Below are 24171 nucleotides of genomic sequence, written 5' to 3'. Positions count from 1 at the left end.
AATTAATTAGACCCAATCAATATGTAGGGAAATAAGTGATGGGCCGATGAACAATTTCATACCAGATTTGCGGTTGAACAGAGGCCCTTGCTATTGAATATTTGCTTTCAGGTCATCAGTTTGAATAAATCTATCTTAGAAGAAGGCCTATGAACAAACTGTTGAATGAGCAAAATCAAAACATTGATTTTACTCAGTGCTTTAGATATGAACAAACATGTAAGAGTGACAGGCCTCTCTGCCTTAAGGCATTTTAATCTGATTAAGAGAATGGCAATAAACAAAGAATAGAAAATGATCAAATAGAATAAGGGTTGTATCAGCACGAGGCCACCCTTATGTTTTTGGTGACTGTATGTATTGATGTATGGCATTCTTGCAACATGTTCAATTAAGTTTGGAATGAAATAAGCAGCAGTGTAGATGATTGTGTTAGAAAGCTTTCTAGAAAAGGAATAGTATAGGGATGGACTTAAGGGACTAAATTATTTTGAGAGGATAAACACCTGGTTTAAATGTACAGTAACATGTTATTAAGCTGAGCTACACATGAGACATGTGCCTGTGCAATCCATTCCCACTTCCTGTACCCTTCTCTCCATGCCATGATTTAAGACTTGTTCAGATAATAAGTAATGGCCTTCTGTTATGACCAAACTGGGCCAACTAGAAACTGACACCAGCTCATGTTTTCAAAGACTGGTTTGATCTGAACCTGGCAACCATGGTTCCCAGTTTAGACATCAAAAAAACTATGGTTACTCACTCTAGCAATCACCATGGGTTATGAAGTTGGCTTGTTTAGAATAACCGTAATTTGAGACAATCCATTATCTCATACATGATGAAACAACAAGGGAAAGTCAAAAGCATTTGAACTTTTATTATTTACTGAGTGAGAGGAGGACAGGAAAGCACTCATGTAATGCCAAACCATGGCTTAGTGTTATATCTCAACGTGAGCATTATGTCTAAATTTGGCCACTGTACTTTTTTGGTGTCATTGTATCTGGGTATTTCCATGACTAGTGCAGTGTAAATGCATAGGAAAAATGCAAAAAAGTAGATAGCAAATAGAAATGGGTTAAACCACAGAGCCTAAGACTTGCTGATCAGAAGGTCGGTGGTTCGAATCCCTGCGACGGGGTGAGCTCCCATTGCTCGGTCCCTGCTCCTGCCAACCTAGCAGTTCGAAAGCACATCAAAGTGCAAGTAGATAAATAGGTACCGCTTCAGCGGGAAGGTAAACAGTGTTTCCGTGCACTGCTCTAGTTCGCCAGAAGTGGCTTAGTCATGCTGGCCACATGACCTGGAAGCTGTACGCCGGCTCCCTTGGCCAATAAAGCGAGATGAGCACCGCAACCCCAGAGTCGGTCACGACTGGACCTAATGGTCAGGGGTCCCTTTACCTTTACTATGTAGTTTTATGGAAGTATAGGTTCAAAGTTGAGACCACAGAAATAGACATAGAACAATAAAAATATTTCCTTTTTTAGGGTTAGTTTTTTGTTTTAGTCATGTCCTGCAATTTTTAAATAGCGGGTGAGTCCTAAGTATTTAGAGCAAAAGCAAAACAAATAAAAACTGTTTAGTGTTCATACTAGATGGTTATTAATCAAGATGCTCCTAGAACAAAGGACTTCTATGAAAAAGCTGTTTCCCCCCCTCCTTTGGAAGGAAGGGTGGGATGTAAATTAAATTAATAATTTTGGGCAGTAGTCAACTAATTTTAACTCAGAGTTGACCCATTGGAATGAATGAAAATGTCTAAGCTCATTCATTTCAGTGGGTTTATTCTGAGTAAAAGTTAGTGGTTTGGAAATGTGACAAAATGCATATTTTTGTCATGTCATAGCAAAAAAGTAAAAGGTAAAATAACAATAAAATAGCAATAACTATAGTACGGATATGTAAACTGTGGATGTCGTCCTGGGAACTTCGCAAAAGGGTTTACATCACTTTACTAAATCAGATTTCTGAATTGGAAACATTTATTTGTAGACCGGGGTCACCAACCTTTTTGGACCAGTGAATACTTGGTCTTTAGCTCTGGCACAGCAGAAGACATATGTGAACCTCTTCACAATGTTTTTACATTTGCCTTCTTGGGGATTGGGAAGGCAGGTCTTTAACACTTACACCTATTGTGTAGTAGTATTTGCAGAAAATCACCTATAAGGGACTACCTAATCGTAGACAAAACCATCACAGGGAAGATGCATCCAAGTTGCTAGGGAAAAAGGAAGGGCAAAGTGGAGATTCTAAGCACTTGAAAATAAGACAGATTTGGGAAAAGTGCACTAAACGGGAGGGGAAAGCATAGGACCCTAGGGATTACTATTGCCTGGTGTCCAAACAACTAACTTTTCATTTACGGCTCTGACTTCACTTATTGGCTAAGAACACTAACAAGCAGAAGAGCAAGTCTAGTTCATTTTACAGAAATTGCTTAGAAGGGTACCTGTAAATTGTGCTTCATGGCTTTCCTTCAAGGAGGGCTAGAGATTTGCTTTCTCTTTTAAATGAAAGTTCAGAGTTTGGAGTCCTTTCTAGGATGCCAGTGATGGTTTTCATGGGTGCAGTGAATGTCACTGGATTGGTGACTCCTGGTGCATACATTTTCTGGCTGCTTCCATTCATATTCCTGCCCAGTGATCCTTAGAGATGGAGTACACAGTCAGCTCAAGTTTTACATCTGTTCCTAAACCACTAACCACAGGGAAGGACAAATAAATTTAAATGTACGTGCACATGGAGAATTTCTGATAGATGCAAAATAGCATGCTGGGGGGAAAGGCTCTATCATAGCCTATCTTTCTAAATGATAGTATATACAGGGAGTTCAGACATTCAGTCCCTCACCTTCATCTCTATTGTATCACAAACTGGTTCATAAGTGCAAATCAATGCTTTCTAATGCAGGCTTCAAGGAACTCTTTGATATTTTTAACCACAGAAGTGCAGCTGTAATCCCTCCTAATTCATTCTGTAGTGCTACGAACAATTGTTGTTGTTGTTGTTGTTATTAGTAAGCAGCTTTAATAATAATATCAGTGGGTATTATAATATATGCTCATAGTTTGAGCATATTCACTATTACCAACCAAGCCTGCACGACCTCCGGATCATATATTACACATATACACACATATCACTGTGGAGTTGATATTTCAAGGTTTTAGGCTGCTAACTAGAGCATGTCACAGGGAAGCAGAGCTATAATTTTATTACTAGGGACAATTAGCAAAAATCATAGAATCATAGAATCATAGAATCATAGAGTTGGAAGAGACCACATCCATTGAGTCTCAATTTGGATTCAAAGGTTGAAACACTCTTCAAAAGAGAGAAGTATAAGTTTGCTCCATTTCACAGTGCCCAAGAGTCTGGAGTCAGTTCTGTATGTCTGGAACAGTCAATCAAGAATCCCCGAATGTAAGACACAGTCTACCTTTCCGTGCTTGCAAACTGTGTGTCAATCAGAATATCTTAGTTTCTTATAGCTATGATTGGGGGGTGGGAAAGGAGGTACCAAATGGCAAGCCTTTGTAGGTCATCCTCAAGACATGCTCAGCATGGACTACTCTGAAGAGTCCTCAAAATATAACTTTAGAAACTAACAAGTATGCCTAAAGTGAGAACACAGTTCTGTATCTTGTTTACATGTATGAAAACAACACAGAGGGTGTTCTACACATAGAGAGCAGCAAAATGGAAAATGCAGTGGGGAGAAAGAAAGTAAGAAGAATAAATAGCAGACAATGTGTATGTTGTACCAGGGGAAATGAAGTAATGGAGGGATAAAAGAAACATTTAAATCAGTTTGAATAATCCATTAAAATTAACAGCTAAACACTGGATAGAGCAAAGCTGCAATCATATGCACACTTGCATAGAATTCAGGAGACTTCTCAGTAAACATGCATAGGATTGTGATGGGTGTGGACTGTTTCACCACTGCAGTAGGATAATATAGAAGGGAATGGAAAGCTGGAGATATTAGATTAAGGTTAACATATATAAACTTGGATCATTGGCTGATGTGTCCAAAGTGCTTCTATATTGACTGGTGAGAGCTTTGAAAGCTCTTTCTCAGCCCTGCTGTCTGAAATCACGGATAACTCTAGAAGCTTGGACTTTCTGAATGGAAAACTTGCACTCAGCTAGTCAGCTGCAGCCCCTGAAGAAATGTGTGTGGATGTTTTCGCCCTGGATTGGTGCAGTAAGGAAAAGAGGAAGTAAAGACAGAATTTTGATAAATGGCAGCACAGAACATGATCATCAAAACAACAAGATGTTAACCTATAGGGACAAGGGAGGAAGCCTGCAGAGGCAGAAAAGGAATTTGGTTGAACTGGACTGCACAGTGTCTGGCTGAAAGGCATGCTTTTGATACGTAGCCAGGCAAAGGAATGAATGTACACTGATGTGGACCATTTATTCTTAGAAATATTCATTACTAATTTGAGTAACAATTGCTTGCCAAAGGAAAAGTATCTCTGCTGTGTTGTTAATAATATTTAGGGCTACAGTTTCCACTGCTGCCTGTCAAATATTTTCAAAGGCATCGCGTAGGCACAATCCAACACGGACTCAGTCAAGAGGCTTCAGGATAATTATATGTAGGATGCTAAATATGTTCATTAGGCTTGAACTGAAAGCATATGTGGTACTTTTTGCAAACACTTCTTATTTTTAGGGTTTCAAGGCAACAACCCTAGAGAGACAGGCATTCAGAATAAAGACAATGTGAGGGAAAATTGTCTTAGGTTGCCATAAGTGCATCCTGGGGTCTTTTTTGGAGGGAGGGGCTTTTTAAATAGCAGGCAATTTTTATTTTTATGTGCCTATTGGGGAAAGCATTTAGAAACCTGACCCTGTGACCATTCATCCCTCCTGCCAAAGAAATATCAGTCATGTGCCTCCCCTCCTACTGCAAGGTCTTTTATTCCGCCTTTCAGGAAACAATAGTATTATGCATTTTCAAACTCCCTGAATACCTAAATGCTAATCATTCACTGAAGTTTGTACTACTAAAAAGTGTTGTGAATGTCAGCTTAACTTGATTTCTAACTTAAGCTTCCTATCATGTGTGACTGTTCTACAACCCCCCACATATGGATTACTTCAAGGCTTAGGGCTGTAATTATCTGCTTGAGCCTCCAGCTGCTTGTCCCACAATCAAGCAAATTAAATCATTACAAATCCAATATACCTTACTATGCTGATCCTACTAAGTTGCTGAGAACCTATATAAAGCATTGTGCAATCCTACACAATCTTGTTCTCATCTTAAGTGGTGTCTCTATATTCCCAAATGTTTTACAAAACAATAAAATATTTCTCTAACAGTTGCATTTATTTCAGAATAATGTTGTTTAAAAGACCAAATAGTCATTAAACAAATGTTTGTAGCCATTCAAACAAATGGCTTTTTGCATTCTTTTAATCAAGCAATGTGCTTCAGAATATAATATCTTCAAAATATATATTTAATATTAAGTAGCACATTTGTAGAATATGGTAAAACTCATGGTGTACAATTGACCGAGAAATGCTGCTGAGAAAGTCCAAATGAAATTACAGTGGTACCTCAGGTTAAGAACTTAATTTGTTCTGGTTGTCCGTTCTTAACCTGAGGTTTCACTTTAGCTAATGGGGCCTCTTGCTGTCGCTGCGCTGCCACCACACGATTTCTGTTCTCATCCTGAAGCAATGGTACTATTTCTGGGTTAGCGGAGTCCGTAACCTGAAGCGTCTGTAACCCGAGGTACCACGGTAATAGGAATACTGCAAAGATTTCAGGCTTAGTCTTCCAAGTTCTGCACTCGCACAAGTTCCAAGAAAAATGAGGAAAGGTTGGATAAATGCCTAGGGTCTCTTATATTGTGGAAGTGATCTAGACACAATGAACTGCTGCTAGATTCTGCTGCTTGCTGAATGGAAGCTGCTGGCCCTGACTTTCAGAAACTTGTAGGAGGACCAGAATGATTTGACCCATCCTATAACCTCTAATGGTTATTTTGTTGAATGTTTTTGAAACCTGGGTCAAATGACCTGGTAGAATTTATTCTGCTGGATGTGGGTGTTCATATGTTCTCTTGTTTTGCCTTTTTAACTTATTAGAGGCAGTATAATACTACAAACAGAAGCCAATTCTGTTCTGCCTCCACACTGCTACATATTTGCCTCCTGTCTAGGAATGGACTGAAGTGTTTATTCCAAATTTGTCACCCCATTCTGAAGGCAGTGAATTCCAGGTAGCTGTTTCAGAGGCTGTGGTTTTGCACCCCAAATAGTTTTTTGGAGGAAGGGCTTACCATAGCAGTGAAAGCATGAATTCACTCTCCCCCCTTTTTTCTTTTCTTTTCTTTTCTTTCTTCATGGCCCCTCTTCTCCCTTGAAGTTTGGTATTTGCCCCCAAATGCCCCTTAAAAATATGGCAAAAGCCTGAAACGAAAGTTTGAGGACCTGATTCTGCTCTAGATAGAAACAGGCAGCAAGACTCTATCTTTGTTTTTATCCTTGAAACATTTTGGCACCAGCTGCTTCCCTTACCACCTGGTCGGGCCCCCAAAATAATTAACACAATCAAGGAACAGGCATGTTTTTAGTACAGTATGTCTCACTATCCTTTCATTAAATTTCATTTAAGGGAGCTTTCAAGTAGATCCTTCCTATTGTAAGGACATTCTCTGAAATGTTTGGCTTAAAGAATTCAAACAGTTTACAAATGTTCGTAGGTGGTTCTGCATGAACATTGTACAGTTCGGATAGTAAAGTGTTTGCGATCTTTATGGCTTCATTTCTGTCTAATATTTCTACAAGATACAGTAGAAAGATACAGTACCATCTCCTAACCTGGATAGCTCAGTTGGTTAGAGTGTGGTGCTGATAATGCCAAGGTTGCAGGTTCGATCCCCATATGGGACAGCTTCATATTCCTGCATTGCAGGGGGTTAGGCTAGAGGATCCTCAGGGTCACTTCCAACTCTACAATTCTGTGATTCTAGCAATCCTACACATGCTTGTTTGAAATCATTCAGTCAGGATTATACCAGACTGAGTGTGTTTTGTGTGTAGTGTGCTTTCTTCTTTGGCGATCACTTATAGCTGAGTAAGATTGTTTTCCATAAACATGGTTTTAAAAATGAGTCTGTAAGTGACTGTGGAGGCCAATTCTGTTTTCCGGGTGGGAGTTGATCATGGTGAGGGTTTGCCAAGTGTACTTTCCTCTTAGCGTGTTTCTCCCTTTCATCCTGAGTTTAAGCGTTTTCAAAGCCCATTACACTTTTGGTAAGGGCTGTTCTCCAACTGGAGCGCTCGCAGGCCAGTGTTTCCCAGTTGTCGGTGTTTATACTACATTTTTTAAGATTTGCCTTGAGAGAGTCTTTGAACCTCTTTTGTTGACACCAGCATTACGCTTTCCATTTTAAAGTTAGTAATAGAGTAGTTGCTTTGGAAGCTGATAATCAGGTATCCACACAACATGACCAGTTCAACAGAGTTGGCGTTGAAGAATGATTGCTTCAACACTGGTGATCTTTGCTTCTTCCACTACACTGGCATTAGTTTGTCTGTCTTCCCAAGTGATGTGTAAAATTTTTCAGAGACACCATTGATGGAATCTTTCGAGGAGTTGGAGATGGCATTTATAAGTGGTCCACGTTTCACAAGCATTCAGTAAGGTTGGTAGTACAACAGCTTTGTAAACAAGGATTTTGGTTTCCCTGCCAATGTCCTGGTCCTCAAATACTCTGCACTTCAGTTGGGAGAAAGCTGCACTCGCAGAGCTCAGACGATGCTGGATTTCGGCATCAATGTCTGCCCTTGTGTAAAGTGTCACGTGCAGCACTGCTGCCAAAGCATAATAACATTTTTAATTTTACAATGAATAAAAAATAACTATCTTTTTTGTTCCACAATTAAACCACTAAATCTTTTATTGCCACAATTTTTTAATTATCTCTCTCTCTCCCCCCCCCTATAAATTGCTTTAGTGGTGGTGTTCTCTTGTATGACATTTTACTGTTATGAAATTCAATGATGTCAGACTCTTTTTGTGGGATCTTTGTAAATCTTAGCTGGATCTGGGCCACAATACACCCTGCCAGTGTAAGTCATATTACAAGAACTCATGACAGAGAAGTACTTGAAAGACTAAACCTGCAGCTATTTCTCCTGAGAAATAGTGAGCTTTTCATAATAATGGATTTCTGTATATAGCATTAAATTTTCTGGATATTAACTGGTGACCAGTAACTACAGTGGTACCTCTGGTTGCGGACACGACTTGTTCCAGGGTGCCGTGCGCTCCCTGAAAAGTCTGTAACCAGAGTGGCGCTTCTGCGCATGTGCAAAGCATGCAGAACGCTTTTGTGTGTGTGCGTGTGGTAAAACCCGGAAGTAAACACTTCCGGGTTTGCCGCGTTCTTAACCCGAAAAAAACACAGCATGAAGCATTTGCAAGAAGAGGTATGACTGTATTGCTTTTCAGATTTGTTTCTGTTAAATGGGTTCAAGATAAATACAAGAGTCAAAGTTTAATGGAAACTTGACACAGTGGCACCAATCCCCCCCCCCATACCCAGGAAAACACTGTGTCTCTTTTGCCACCCTCTCTGGCATTGTCACTTGGGGACCCTGGAGCAGGCAGCTGGCTTAGGGTGTCATGAAAGGGCAGCAAACAATCAGTTACTGCATTTTTACTGCTGAGCCAGGGATTGGAGGGGAGGGGCTTTCTTTATCCAGCACCAAAATAACTTGGCTGGCTCTGGCTTCCACCTCACCTTGACTAGAATGGGAGGCACTATTTCCCGCTCTTTCTCAGGAAATCAAATATTTTGGTCCAGCCCTGTCTTATTCACATCTGCTGTTCAAGCTTAGCAATAAAAGGCTAAAATTTCAGAACAAGATTTATTAATTGAAATATTTTTGAAAGTAAGTGTCAAAGAAAACGGATATTGCATTTTAATCATTTTTTACTGTTACAGGCTGAAAAATGTGTACTCCATTACTGTTTTACTGTGCTTAAGTATAGTGGGAAATATTTCTACTAGGACTAGCAAAGATTTGTCACCTTAGTTTATATCAATATATAAATGCTGTCTAGTCCCCATCATTATTTTGGCATCCCATCCTTCAAAACCTGTTTGTCAAATTTTTGTGTTCTGAAAAAGCACAGCTCACTGCTTTCAACCATCCTTACTATTCCCATATATTACCTCTTTCCTTAACTCCACTCTATAAATCCTGTGAAATGCTTTACCCCAGCTATGCTTTTCCCCATTTTCTATCCTTTCCCCATCTACAGGTTTCCTCTTTTACTTTTTTCAGGATGTGCAAACTCATTTGAGAGGTATTCAAAATCATTATGATAGTTTAGAGAAGTTTTGAGCTTTGAAAATAAACATTGAGATTGACTTATATGGCTTCTGGTTTCAGGCCTTCCAGACAGCCAGGCATCACTTTTTTCCCTCCCCGCCTTTCTTTTTTAAATACAACTTCAAATGTTATACAATGACTTTAAGGGGAAAGATCTGAAACTCAAGGATAGTGCAAGACATACACAACTGCCTTAGGGGGGCACATGCAGCTCATTAGCTTTGTGCTGTTCATTCCAGGTTTCTTAAATTTAAGAACAGCAGGTGTGCGTCTGTATCGGTGAGAAATCCAGCTTACTGTGTGGTTGCCGGTCCTCAGTGTTTGTGAAACTTAACCATGGTGCATGTCATAGAACACTAACCACATAGTGTGTTAAATAATGGATGGCTGTTTTTCATGGAGAACAGATGAGTTTTGGAGTTTTACTTATAAAATAAGCATGAACTTTGGAACTTTTAGTTCAAGTGGTATGAAATTTGAGGCGTTGAAAATGTGGTGGTGTGTGGCATATGTAGAAATTCCAAAGTTTTTTGTATTGACTATTGGGTGTATCAGAAAATAATAAGGATCACTGTATTTTGAAATTAAGATTGTAACATGAGGATTGCCCTCTGTTTGATATTCCTCAAGCCTCCTTAAGCCTATGTGAGTCTGAATACTGGTATTAAATTTGTTTGGTTGATGGTTTGGATTATACCTATACCCTTCAGAACCATCTTGAATCCAGGCTGCTAGCAAAATTACTATTCTGGCACTGATAAGCTAATTGACACATGATGTAACAAAACTTACTAGTTTTTATTTAACCCACAAGAGATGACATTGAACTTCTTGATAGACCATAATTCAGCTGTTTCATGTTCTTTTCTTCTTTTGAAGTTTCTCTTTCCAGAATAACCACTTTATGGCCAGTTTCAGAATATCCTGGGAGGTTGAAATGTTCTCCCATTGGTTTATAGATACTGCCATTTCTAATGTCTGATATCTATCTTAAAGGCACCCTACTTGTTGCTCTGTTGCTTTCAGTGGTCCAGTTATGTTTTCAAGGTACATTGAGGGAGAGAAATTACATTTCCATAGAATCAGCAGTATGTTGTTACTTACAAAATGTAATATCTTCTCCCTGGTCCCATGCTGACACCCACGTACACCAGCATTTCCATTGTGAGCTCAGTTCCCCTGTTATTTGTGTCACTGATGATAAAAACTGAGTGCCACAAGGGAGGTACAGGCCTTCCAGAGTGCCTTAGTTGTGGATGTTAGTGTAACTTTGGGGAAACTGGAAGACCCTAATAGATAGGTGTCAATTTTCCATAACATTTCTCCTATCTTTCAAGAGAGAAAAGGGGACCCTTGATCCCTTATTTCTCTGCTTAATCACTGAGGTCTTTGAGTGCATCACGGTTAGTGATCCTTCTCAGCTCAGATGTATGGCTTCTATCTACCAGTACCTGTGTATTAAGTATTATAGGCCCAGCCTTACGGAACTCCCGCTGAGGGGTCATAGGCACTGAAGACCTGTTTATTCCAGCAGGTTTTTAAAATTGAATTCTGATTTTGCTGTTTTAGCTCACTTTTAGTTTCATTGATTTGAGTCTTCTGTACATCAGTTAGAGATGACTGTGATTAAGTAGTATGCAAATAAGTAAGCAAGCAAGCAAGCAAGCAAGCTGTATAGACCAACGAAGGTGTGGCCTTATGGTTTCTGACAAGTCTCCATTGCAAAGTTGTTGCTCATCTGGTGATCTCTCAAGGATGCATCTTGTTATTCTAAGGATCTGTGGTTTAAAAAGTCATGTTCATTGAAATTTCTGAAAAGCTGATTCATAAAATACATGCCACCAGGGGTAATGTGGACCCCTCCAACTTTGCTTGCATAGGGACCGTTTGTGATTTATATAACTAAATCTCATGGTTAGCACATTCCCACTAAATATGAGCTTATTTGGCAACATTCATGCTTATTTGGTTATGTTTGGTACAAATGTGGACCTTGTGTTCCACTATGGAATGTATTTTACACCACAAATTCTTTTCTTTTTTAAAGCTTCTATGATTACTATTTTATTATCGCTTAATTTTATTCTTCCTGCTTTTATAGCTGTTTTAATTATTACTTTTAGCTAGTTATTTTGTTTATTTGAATAAAAAATGAACTTTTATTTACATTTTGGCCCCCTTGAAATGTCAAAAAACATGAGCCTAAAGAGCCTCATGAGCAAAATAGAGGAACATAGTTATTCTCTTCTGAAATGTCATGCCTTGAACATATAGATTATTGATTGACCCATGATGTTTTCAAGCAAACATACTTCCACATATTTTGAATAATGAAGCAGAAGAAAATAGCCATTCTCTTTTAATTCAGCAAGTTATTTCTCTCTTCTGCTAAGGTTTTGAATCACACAATAGTGCTCTTCTGATTTAGCTTGTTGCATGCAAAAGAGTTAGTGTACACCAGCCACACATACCAATGCGAGGATGGAACATTTGAATGTCATCTACGCATGTAAAATCTAACATGTGTAGGCTAAAATGATATGGGTTGATTTTGTGCACTGCATGACATTAGCTTATTCAGGTTGATTTTTTTATGTGTGGGCAGCAATTATCATATCATAAAAGGTAAAGGGACCCCTGACCATTAGGTCCAGTCGTGACTGACTCTGGGGTTGCGGCGCTCATCTCGCTTTATTGGCTGAGGGAGCCGGCGTACAGCTTCCGGGTCATGTGGCCAGCATGACTAAGCCACTTCTGGCGAACCAGAGCAGTGCACGGAAACGCCATTTACCTTCCCGCCAGAGCGGTACCTATTTATCTACTTGCACTTTGACATGCTTTCGAACTGCTAGGTGGGCTAGAGCAGGGACCGAGCAACGGGAGCTCACCCCGTCGTGGGGATTCGAACTGCCTACCTTCTGATCAGCAAGTCCTAGGCTCTGTGGTTTAACCCACAGCGCCACCTGCGTCATACGCATGCACTAATTTCCACAGATCAATTTACAGACAACTCAGTTGTGTAATCATTTGTGTAAAATCAGTGCTCAACAAACTGATTATCTATGCATCTGCACTAAAAGTGAAGACTGAACAACAAAATCTGATTCTTTATTAAAGTGACAAAATTATAGTGCCATAAGACCTGAGGGAAGAAATAGTTAAGATTGACTAAAAATGAGTCCGCCAGGTTTACCTAATTCCTTCAACATAGTTCCAGTAAATTCAAATGTTTTATGGAATTTCACTCTTTTGAATGACCATATATGCAAAGTAGTATTTATTTTTAGGATTTTCAGAACACTAATTTGCAACAAGCTCTTTGCTCCCCCGTGCCACAATGTATACCCTGGATATAACATAGACAAGGCTCAGTGGATATCTGCTTATGTGCCACTAATGATATGTGGGTAGTGTTAGTAGCAATGATGGTGGTAAAGTTCATCATCCTCAGGCTCAAAAACAATGCTTGCCTCAATGAGAGATGAGTACCTGATGTTACTGAATTCTTCTTTGACTCAGAGAAGATCAGGAGGGCAAAAACCCACTCGCCTTGGCCAAAAAGGGGCCACTGAGGGAGGACTTTTAGGCTAGACCCTAAGCCTATTCAGCTCATTTACTGTATGTGACCTGGCATCCTAGCATAGAACATTATTAAAAAGACTTCTTTTTCCTCTGCCAGGTTTAGCCAGAACAGCAGCAACAGCCCTACTGATAAATGGGGTTTGGATCTGGTGCGACTTCACACTAGCTTATTGTGCATAGGATTGCCCCCTCAATGTATTAACAGGACAAGCCAAAGGAGGGTGGAGTGGGGTTCAAGGTCTCATGGCGACTTTCTGGCCATTCCTTACTCATCTCCTGTCTTTCCACTAATGCAAGCCTCCTAACACTCACTATGGGGATCTAAGGCAGCTGTTAGAGCCATTCTGGATTTTTATGGGGGGGAAAATATTTTGTCACGTTAGTCATGGCTTTCAAGCCTAGCATAATTTGTGCGTCAAAATCTGCTGCTGGAATTCAAGCCATATGTAGATCATTATCTCCTTCTACAGAAGGAATCAGAGGCTGAGTTATCTAGCCTCCTCTTTTTTAGCACTTTCAGTGAGGTTGGCAGGACTGATCAGAGACATTGTGCTGTTTGAGGTGTAGAAGCAGATGGAACTCTGCCCTCTCCATCTTGGTCAATGTGTAAAGTAGCCAAGACCAGCTAAGTTATTTTGCTACCTATGGCAGAAAAAATCCACAAGCTTTTCTACTTCCTAGCTTTAGTAATATAGTTATTGTTATTTACAACCTGAAATCAGCTACCTGAGGTGGTCATCCCACTCTGCCTAATGGTAGGGGTTGTCCTGGATGTTGGGAGGCAAAAACGGTAAGCTAAGGCTTACTCTGATTGCAGAGTGAGGTTGAATCCTAGTAATGGGTAAGGGTGGATGGATGGGGGCTACCACTGAGATGAGGCAGAACAGCAGTTATGGAACAAGCATTGTTGCTGCTTCACGCAACATCAGAGATGCAACAAGCAGCTCACCCCATTCTTCAGTCCTCTGAAATTTCCAGTGGAAATGATGAGGCTTTGCAGGGTGGAAAGGGATGGCTGTCCCAACTTGTCAGTGCTCCAATGGTTACTTAATGTTCAGCAAATACTTAGTTTATATATTGTTTTGATGTTTAATATTTTAGCACTGGAGTTATTGTTTGCAATCCTGTTTTCTTGATATTTTTTCTTATATTGTCCATATCCACTAAATCACCTCAACCTTGTTACACCTAGTTACACACACACACACACACACACAGAGAGAGAGAGAGAGAGAGAGAGAGAGATTTGAATTTGCTCATAAGAGCTCATGGCTCAATAATCAGTTATAGCCCAAAACCTTTGCAAAGTAATTCAACAGTATCAATTAGTTTCCAGTTTACTCGAAAGTAAGACTGTAGAGGATTGCATCCTTAGTCTCTCTAAAGTGCCAAAGCAATGTTTTCTTTACTCAACACTATTAGATCAGTCTTTAACATGTATATCACAGATGGTGATTTAAAATGGGTTTTGTTTCCCAAAGGTCTTATCTTATGAACATATTTATTGGTTTCACCTTGGCAAGGTTCTCAGTTGATCATGAGAACTGTGGTGACAAGTGTGACCATTTCGTAAGTCTGCTTCCGCTAAATCCATGCTTACTTAATTGTGGTAGCATCTTGTCATAATTATGCTTAGATTTATTAGCTTCAGTTATGTGGTAAGCATCGCTTTGTGAATGGGCCACGGGGGCAGATTTTAAAGAGCTAGTTAGGCTTTATCACCTGATGTGTCTGCTTTGATGATCCACTGCTTCTCAGAGAAGTATTCACCATGCACTAAGAGAAAGAAGAAGCTTTCCTTTGAAGATACAAATTAAACTATAAAGGGGACCATCCTCAAGCTATTTCCCATGAAATAATCTCTCCTCAGGAAGTTTTACTCCAAAGGCAGTGGCTTTGGGATTAAAGCAGAAAAACAAATTGCATTTCTGCAAGGTCACTCGGAAGGTCTTGTGTGGCATTGTGCCGCTGAACCTAGCTAATCTTGGGGCCCCATCTGGTGCCTACAAGAACAACAATATCCAAAGCGTCAGAGAATTAGATCAGTAGTATGGCCACTCCTCCAGCTTTTCATAGCTACTGCTGCTGTGGACTAAGGGGCAGGATTTATTCTATAATGCTTAATTATCTAAAGAAGACTAGGCATACAAGTTGAAAGATCCCATTGGAAATAAAAAAGAAATCCCTGATAAAGAAGATTACTTATTATTATTAACTGGGATTATGCAAGGGATGAAACTCTTGCTTATATAATGCAACTTTACCTATAACTGTGAGGATGCAAGTCCACAAAGCCTGCGCAAATAAGAGTAGATGCTTTTATTTGCGGAACACCGAGTTTTAGAACTACTCTGTTTTGTATAAAAATGACATGCTGCTTTTCTTCTGCATGAGAGGGTAGGGCTGATAATAAAAATATAATGGTTAGTCACTCTTCAAAATGCTTCCTTAAATGTCGTTTCAGTTTGTTGGTATTTATGCACAGCAAAGATCCATGTTAACAACTTTGACGGGACTCTGTGCGGATATTGTGCCCCCCCCCCCAAAATAATTCACCATAAATACCAAATTACATCTTAATTGTTTGATTGAACATAACTTACCAGAACTTATGAGAACACATTTCTTAGCTACTTCTCTTTTTTAGTGGTGCTTTTTGTTTTTATCATTTGTCAGAAATGTAATGCAAAAATAATTGTGTATTGGGCAGCTGGCAGCTTCTTGAAAGGGAGTGAGGGAATGAAGTAGTCTTGAAGGAAGAGTGCTCTCCCCCCCCCCAACCAGGTGCCTCCCCACTCTTGTTGTATACTGCTCTCCTCAACTCTTAAGTGTTGGGATGCTGTACAGCACATAGGTAATGCCTGCTCCTCGCCAGTTTTCTCCCCATGTGGGGGTACCATTGCTGTGAGTGTATTGTAACATTCATGGACCTTCACAGTAAAGGGGGACTTCCTACATCTCACATTGTTTCAGACTTTTTAGGTCTTCTGATTCATGGACAATTTACAGCAAAAACTCATTGGAGGGTTCAGCTTTATGCCTACAAATGAATATATACTTCCACTGGCATAAAGAATATGCCTTACATATGTGGAGCTTTGTATATACAGAAGAGCTCCTGCATCTGCAGAAAGGTTTTTGTACTGAGAGTGGTATTTAAATGTTAACTAATATATATATTTTCTGTATGGCATGCCTAGGTAAATACTGCTGTTCGGTTTTATTTTGTATCAGTTTTAGTTTTGAAGCAGCTTATGGATAAATATAGTTTATATTTAATAAACCCATATGGTGATATCTAAGTCATACTCAGATGATGATTAGTTGTTGTTTTTTAATCGCATCCAACCTCCTAAAGGAGGAGTTCAGGGTGGAAAACAACACAGCTTTTGAAAAACAGTTACTGTATCTCTCTCTCCCCCCCCTCTCTGCATGCACATATTTTGATGTAGACTTTTGTTTAACACATTATTGATAATGAAATATCTTTTCCTCCCCAGAAGTATTTCCAAGAGATTCCAACTTAAAGGACAAGTTCATCAAACATTTCACAGGTAAGAACACTTTTTGTGTGAAGGCAATTCTGTGTTCAATTTCTTGCCAGATGTTGCCTACATAAAGCAGTGTCTTATCTCCTCTCCCAATGAAGGAAGCCTATATTGTAAATTACTAGGTCCATCCTTTGGGGCTGCTGTTTTCCTATTTGCTTTCCAACAGGTTGTAGTGGGACCCACAGGTTAGGACATGGAATCTTAAGGCCCATTAAAAGGCTAGCTGTTCCATTGGCAAGTGACTCCCAACTTTTAACTTCCCTAAGTATCTTCATATGCCTTTTCCCTAACAGATTGGAAAAGGCTCAATAGAGTGGAGGAGCCAGTGTGAAAAGTCTTGGTGATAAAATTTTGTAGCCTTTATAGTTGTAGCCCATCATCCATCACTGGCCTTCTTTTTCATTATTCCATTAGCTTTAATTACATTAATATGGTTATATGTATTTTTTTCAGAAACTTCAGTAAAATTGTACTCTGAACATTTATTTATTTATCACAATATTTGTATCTCTTTATCACACACCCCCACACCCATAAAAGAAAGTTCTCTGGGTGGTTTATAGTATAGAAATTAAAACCATATAAATAAACCTAAAAGCTGAATATAGTAGGAGAATAAAGACAAAATAAGCTAAGGAAAAACTGTAGCCCAAAATATCTAAAAAACACTAAACATTTTTAAAGATTGAAAGGCTGGGGCAGGAGTGGGGAAGAGAAATACCTTCACTTGATGCCAAAAGGACCACAGTGTAGGTGCCAAGTTAGCTTCTCTGAGCAGGACATTCCATACCCCTAGTGCTAGCACTGAAAAGGTCCCTTTTCTATTAACCACTATCTTGCCTTATTTGACAAGGTGAAAGGTTTGAAACATATTAGACAAAGCAAATATGAACTAACTAACTATTATTTGTGCAATTTAGTTTGCAATAGAATTAGAAATGCAATCAAAATGTTGTGTTTTATTAATCCTCAAACAGGTCCAGTTACATTTTCAGCTGAATGTAGTAAGCATTTCCACCGGCTCTATCACAACACACGGGATTGTTCAACACCAGCCTGTAAGTTCCAGCTAAAAACTACTTCCATGTTTCATTGTCCTGTCTGTCTGGTCTTAGGCCAGGGTTGAGCAGGTTCTTAACACCAAATCATTTCCCCCAGTCTTTCTTGAGAATGGAATACACACGTGTCCACTGCCATTAAGAACATAAGAAGAGCCTTGCTGGGTTAGACTAGTCCAGCATTCTGTTCTCCATTGGCAAACATGAGGCCTTTGGGAAGTCCACAAGTAGTGTAGTGAGCATAGTGGTACTCTTCCACTTGAGATTCCCAGGAACTGGGGTTCAGAGCTATGCTAAATCGACCTTGAGTGCTGTCAACTTTCAGTGGCATATTTCACCTGGTGGCAGAGCTGAATGTAGTGCCATGCTGAATGTAATGTATGTTGAAAACTACTTCCTTCCTTTTCAACTTTCCAATAGTACCAATAGTTCATATCAATGTTTTGTTCATTAGGGGACATATATGAATCCTTTGTTTCCACTTGTATTGGGCTACCCTACAAGGAATGTTACTTGTTAAATGATTGTTTTATTGCAGTCCGTCTAGGGAGACATATAAAAAACTCCCTAAAACACCTACATTTTGCAGCTGATGGCAAATGAAACTGGACTTACACTCTAGGAAATTAAACACATGATGATTAATGTTAACTTCATTTTTATGGTTTTAAATAGATTATAAAAGGTGTGCAAGATTGCTGACAAGATTAGCAATGAGTCCACTGTGTACACAGCCATAGGAGGCCTGTTATGTAAGTATTTTTTTAAAAAAAATTGAAACACCTTTCTAATCTAATGACCAGTTTGTTCCTGTTAGTTTCTTTTCTCAAAAGCCAAACAGTAACAAGAGTTTAGCCTTCTCCCCACTGTGATTTCAGTGAAAATCACAGAAAATCAGACATACAACTTTTTTCATCAAGAGGAAGCCTCTGTTGGCACTGGAACTGGAACTCCCTGCTTTGGAAATGTTGTTTTCATCAGTGCCATGGGAAGAGCGGAAAAAGTTAAGCTCCCTTTCCACTCCCACCATTTTAAGCCTGATCAGTCTCCCCTGTGGCTACTTGAATTTATAAAAAAAAATTATGTAACTTAAAGAGATGACTTACCTGCCGTTTTCCAATTTTGTCAAATGCTTGTTGATGTGGCCCTGGTGGGCTACTTCTGCACTATTTCAGGACCATGGAGAAGTCTTCTGATATAATAGGTAAAACATGGCTTCAGTTTTCCAAACAACTAGCTTTTTAAGCTGCACTACAGGTTATCAACAATATCAGACCATGACTCCATGGTGGAGATAGGTACAACTTTCTTTTTATTTTGTAGAGGGCAAGAAATATTTATTAACTTCTGAGGTATGCAAATAAGCCAACATTAAAAATGCAACATTTCTTGTTTCAAAAATGGAACAGGATCACCACTTTGCTGCTAATCTGCATTTATTTGCAACAGAATCTGTGTGCATATCCACTCTGTGTGCAAAAGACTTTCTGTACAACTGGAACCCTGATTTGTCAGGGCTCTCAAAATGTATCTTCAGTTGAATGTGCCAATGGTGGGGTGGTACCAGCAGTTATGTTGACCACTGAGCGTTTCGTGTTTGCACTGGGAAAGCCTGTAGTCATTAAAGTTTTTCTTCATTTTTTAGTAAGCAAGAACCTATAAATGCGTTGGTTTCTATTGAAACTATTATTATTACTATTATTATTCAATAGCTGGGAATCTAAGTGAACTGTTTTTTGTTTCAGACTTTTCTGCTAAGCCTGAACTCTGGTTTGCCAAGAAAGTGCCTTGAAATCTGTCCCAAGACAAAGAGAAGACATCTTGCTCTTTTTTTAATTTACAGCATTGTTTTGTTACTAGATGCATTTTATTTTCATATATGTCGGACATTCCATATTCGTGTGAAAGGAACGTATTTTATTTGTATTTGTAAATATGTTGCCTATAGCTCAAATAAGCCAATTTATTTAAATATGTTGTATATAAAGACTACTAATAATATACTAATTAAATGTTATATGCAGGGAGTTGGCTGGTGTGTTTGCTGTTTCTTGTTTCATTGTTTGTACATCATTTTGCTCAGGCTCTTACTTTCATTATTTGCACTAACTTGAAAAGCAGAAGTCTCTGTAACTGAAATCTGAATAAGCTGCAAGTGGGATGTTTTACTTTCTGTGGAAAATATTTCATATTATGAAGCTTTTGGTAATATATATATATATGCCTACATAGTATATATATTATTGCACATCAGAACAAACTGCTCAAAAAATGCACACTGCTTTGGGAAACATTTGTGAAGCTGTTTTGGATTATCATCAGTTACGTTTGTACTGGCACTTATAGAAAGAGTCACAAATAATGTAAATATAAAGACTGGAAGACTGCAATGCAGTTTGGGTGGAATAAAGAATATAGATCTCATATTTTCATGTTTTTCTTGACCCTTTGGGTGATTTTGGGACTTTTAATTACTATCTCTAACACCTGTTAAATATATTCTATATTGCAGCTGGATACTATTAAAGTAATTATTCCATACTTGAAGGTATATGCTTTCTACATACTTTCTAATGCTGCAGTCCTATGATCTCTAGGAGGGCATCCCAGGAGCCATTGGACATTTTAGTTTTTACTTTCTGGAAAAAAAAGCAAGAGACAGATGTTTACCCTTGGAGAGGAGACCTGACCTTTCAAGCCTTCCCTGTGAGGCTGTGGAAAAGTCCTCTGCCATTACTCCTCTGGTGTTAGATAGGACAAAAAGGGAACATACCAGGTTATTCATGGATGTGCAGGATCCAAAGCCCTCCTAGTCTTCTGATTCCCCCTCCCCACAGAACAGCGAATAGACTATGCCAGTCTTGCAGCTGGTACAGTTTATCTCCTTCCTACTGAAATCAATAGGAGGTAAGCTTTCCTCCCCCCTTTTAAAAAAAGGAAGCTCTCGGAATAGAAAAAAGTTATCCCCCACGCAAGCTCAGCTGGGCGTTAGGAAAGGCATTTCCTGCACCCCATTTGATTTGCTCTGTTAAAGCCACACATATAAGTTCTGTCTTATTCTATCTGTGTCTTTGGTCTACAGGCAAATGAGGATAAGACTACAAGAACAGTATCTGTAGTGTGCAGATGACAGGGTTTCAGATGCAAACTGTAGAAAGTCAATTCTTCAAGCAAATCCACAAAGCAGCCTCCTCTGTTCTTGATTAAGAATTTTATACTTCTAAAATTAAGTATAAAAACAAGGGTATATTGTGTGAAACTGAAGTCAACTGTGCATATTTGCACAGGCAGTGCTAATTCTGTAGACATGCTTGCTAATTTTAGTCATAGTCAATTTATTTATATACCAAGCTATTCACAACCGTGTTTGTGCTGAAAATGGCACTAATAATAATAATAATAATAATAATAATAATAATAATTTATACCCCACCCATCTGGGCGGCTTCCAACAAAACACTAAACTACAATAACCTATTAAACATGAAAAGCTTCCCTAAACAGGGCTGCTTTCAGATGTCTTCTAAAAGTTTGGTAGTTATTTTTCTCTTTGACATCTGGTGGGAGGGCGTTCCACAGGGCAGGCGCTGCTACCAAAAAGGTCCTCTGCCTGGTTCCCTGTAACTTAGCTTCTCGCAGTGAGGGAACCGCCATAAGGCCCTCAGCGCTGGACCTCAGTGTCTGGGTAGAACGATGGCCCTATTATAATTTATATTATAATATAAAATGACCCTATTATAATATTACATAAGCATTATAAAGGTTATCATTTTAAACTGACACAATAAGAATCCAACAATTACCAGTTCGTTTAAAATACACCAAAAAGTGAGCAAGGCTTACAAATAGGTCAGCTAACAATCCAATTACCTTTATATCTCAATGTAGTCCCAAAGCTGATGGCATGACTGTCCAGCAATATTTCCTCAAAAGGTTTTATACCTGGACCCAGAAATTCTGTGAACTGTAGAAGTAAAGTTGAATTGCTCTCCTAAAATCACTCTGAGAACCTGGTTTCTGTATCAAACTTCTCTTAGTGATCTCAAAAGTATACATGGTTTTTTGGTGAGCTGTGGTGGCATTTCACATCCTCATTCTTACAATTAACATACACAATTGCAATATCTGCATAGGCTTTTAGATCTAGGATTGCAGGGTCTCACATAACGCCAAACTCAAGTACAGTGTGTGTGTGTGTGTGAGAGAGAGGGGGGGGGGAGGAGAATTCACATGTAGCCATACCTGAAGTGAGAACTAAGGATTATTAACTGCATCTTTAACTGGATCTTGCACTTAAACTGACTTTATTCTTAAAACTTTCCATGTCATATTATTTCTATTAAACTACACATGTGTTTCCGCTTCTGCTAATATATTAATTGTGACACGATTGCAAAATAAACAGAAGTAGCAATGAGTCATTACATTGCACTAAAATACATTTTAGATTATTTTTGTACCATAATTCGGTACAAAGGCCACCTGTGAGAAAGATGCAGAGCCCTCAGAGATGGAAGCAAACGAAGTGGATCCCTGATGTGTAGGAGCACAAATATAAATATGGGTCTAAATTTGAAAGCCATGTGATTTATTCTGAATAAACAGCATCATTATATTTCCACAGTGTTATACACTTAGTATTTGTATACATCTAGCTGAAATATATATAGTATATATGGTTGACTGGAAGTCACTTTGGGTTGCTTTGGGCAAGATAAAGTGAATAACAAATTTAATAATAATAATAATATATGAAGATCTTTGAACAGTTTATATTTTCTATTTATTTATAAAAAAACATTTATATACCACTATAGCCCCCAAAATACCAAGCAAGTTTACAAGAAAAGTATCAATGTACAGTACAATAAAAACCATGCAAATTTTTAATGGAAACCAGAGCGCACAGAAACACCTTTTACTTTCCCACCACAGCGGTACCTATTTATCTACTTGCACTGGTGTGCTTTCAAATTGCTAGGTTGGCAGGAGCTTGGACAAAGCAACTGGAGCTCACCCCTTCACAAGGATTTGAACCGCTGACCTGATTGGCAAGCCCAAGAGGCTCAGTTAAACATGAAAGTGGCTGTTTTGTACAGGTTCCAGAATGTTCCCCACTGCCTAACAAATACAAATTCCTCCTCCTGACGCCATTTCCACATCCAAGACAAACTACAAAGCTCTGCCTGCCTAGCTGGCCCTGCATGTGGAACCGGTAGTATTTTGGAGAAAGAAAACTATTGTGGAATGATAATGTACCATGGAATATGAGGGTTTATGTATGATGTGGGTACACATGTGTCTGGGGATAAGTTATCCTGTTTCTTTCAAATGTGGCAATTGTCCAAGCTGAGAATGTGATCAAAATATTTTATTGCGTGCCCAATCGCAGTCCCCGCCCCCTTCCGGGAGCCTGACCTCTATCAATGAATATGCATGACAACAAATTTGGAATTAAAATGGCCACAACTTTATTTAATTTCAGATGTAGGAAACCTTGGCTTAGGCATTGGGTGTGTATACCTCTCAGCCCCCTGCTGGGAGTCTGAGGCAAAGCAGGATCAATTGGAATATGGGGGGACACTGCAAAACGTGTGTTTACACAGCTATCCCCCCTCTGCGCTGTTGAGGGGAGTTCAATGACTGCCTGCTGAGCGCATGAGGCCAGAGACTTCCCTCAAAAACCCCTTTAATGGGGAACACTGGTATCGTCACCACCTCACCCTTCTTTTGATAGACTACAGGATTCCACCCAAGACCTAAAACTGCCAAAGTTGTGACAATTGCTATGGGCAGATTACAGTGGTGCCCCGCAAGAAGAATGCCTAGCAAGACGCAAAAACTCACTAGCTGAAAGAGTTTTCTGTTTTGTAGGTGCTTCGCAAAACGAATCTCCTATGGGCTTGCTTCGCAAGACGAAAATGTCTTGCGAGTTCCTGCGGGTTTTTCCCCTCCCCCCTTTTTCTAAGCCGCTAAGCCGCTTATCAGCTGATCCGATAAGCCGATAAGCCACTAAAAGCCGCTAATAGCGCTAATAGTGCTAATCCGCTAATCTGTCAATGGGCTTGCTACGCAAGACGAAAAAACCGCTAGACGAAGAGAATCACAGAACGGATTCTTTTCATCTTGCGAGGCACCACTGTACCAAACATTTAAAAAGGAGAGAAATACAGTAGTAATCATGGGGGACTTCCCCGATATCTGTTGGGACTCGCACTCTGCCAAGAGCACAAGGTCTGACAAATTCCTCCATTGCCTTGCTGACGAGTTCATTTCCCAGAAGGTGGAAGAACCAACAAAGGGACCATCTGTCTTGGACCTGGGTCCTCACCAATAGGGAGGAACTGATTGATGAAGTGGAAATGCTTGGAAACTTGGGAGGAATTGATCGTGTTCTTCTAGGTTTCAAGATACAAAGGCGAGGGAAAACTGAGTGAAGTCGGACACACACTCTGGATTTTAAGAAGGCCAATTTCGAAAAGCTGAAAAAGCTACTGGGTGTGATCTCATGGTCAGAAATACCCAATGAGAAGGGAGTCCAAGAAGCATGGGAGTTTCTAAAAGGAGAAATATTGAAGAACCAAATGTAGACAATA

General features: G+C 39.4%; 1 protein-coding gene across 2 annotated transcripts in view; it reads left to right on the top strand.

Moving 5' to 3' along the window:
• Positions 1-19999, top strand: part of ALKAL1 (ALK and LTK ligand 1) — a 32902-nt gene extending 12903 nt beyond the window's left edge. Inside the window, exons 3-6 of one of the 2 annotated variants that reach the window (XM_082234027.1) lie at positions 16470-16520; positions 17495-17575; positions 18251-18327; positions 19321-19999. In XM_082234027.1, the coding sequence (XP_082090153.1) occupies positions 16470-16520; positions 17495-17575; positions 18251-18315 (197 nt within the window). In that variant the 3' untranslated portion in view covers positions 18316-18327; positions 19321-19999. Of the gene's footprint in view, positions 1-16466; positions 16521-17494; positions 17576-18250; positions 18328-19320 lie in introns of both variants that reach the window. The other variant, XM_082234026.1, reaches the window with a different exon arrangement.
• Positions 20000-24171: the final 4172 nt, after the last annotated feature.

This window comes from Podarcis vaucheri (assembly GCF_965113315.1).
Source record: "Podarcis vaucheri genome assembly, chromosome: 8".
Taxonomy (NCBI): Eukaryota; Metazoa; Chordata; class Lepidosauria; order Squamata; family Lacertidae; genus Podarcis; species Podarcis vaucheri.
The sequence above is the reverse complement of the archived record's forward strand: the minus strand, read 5'-3'. Positions and strand labels throughout refer to the sequence as shown.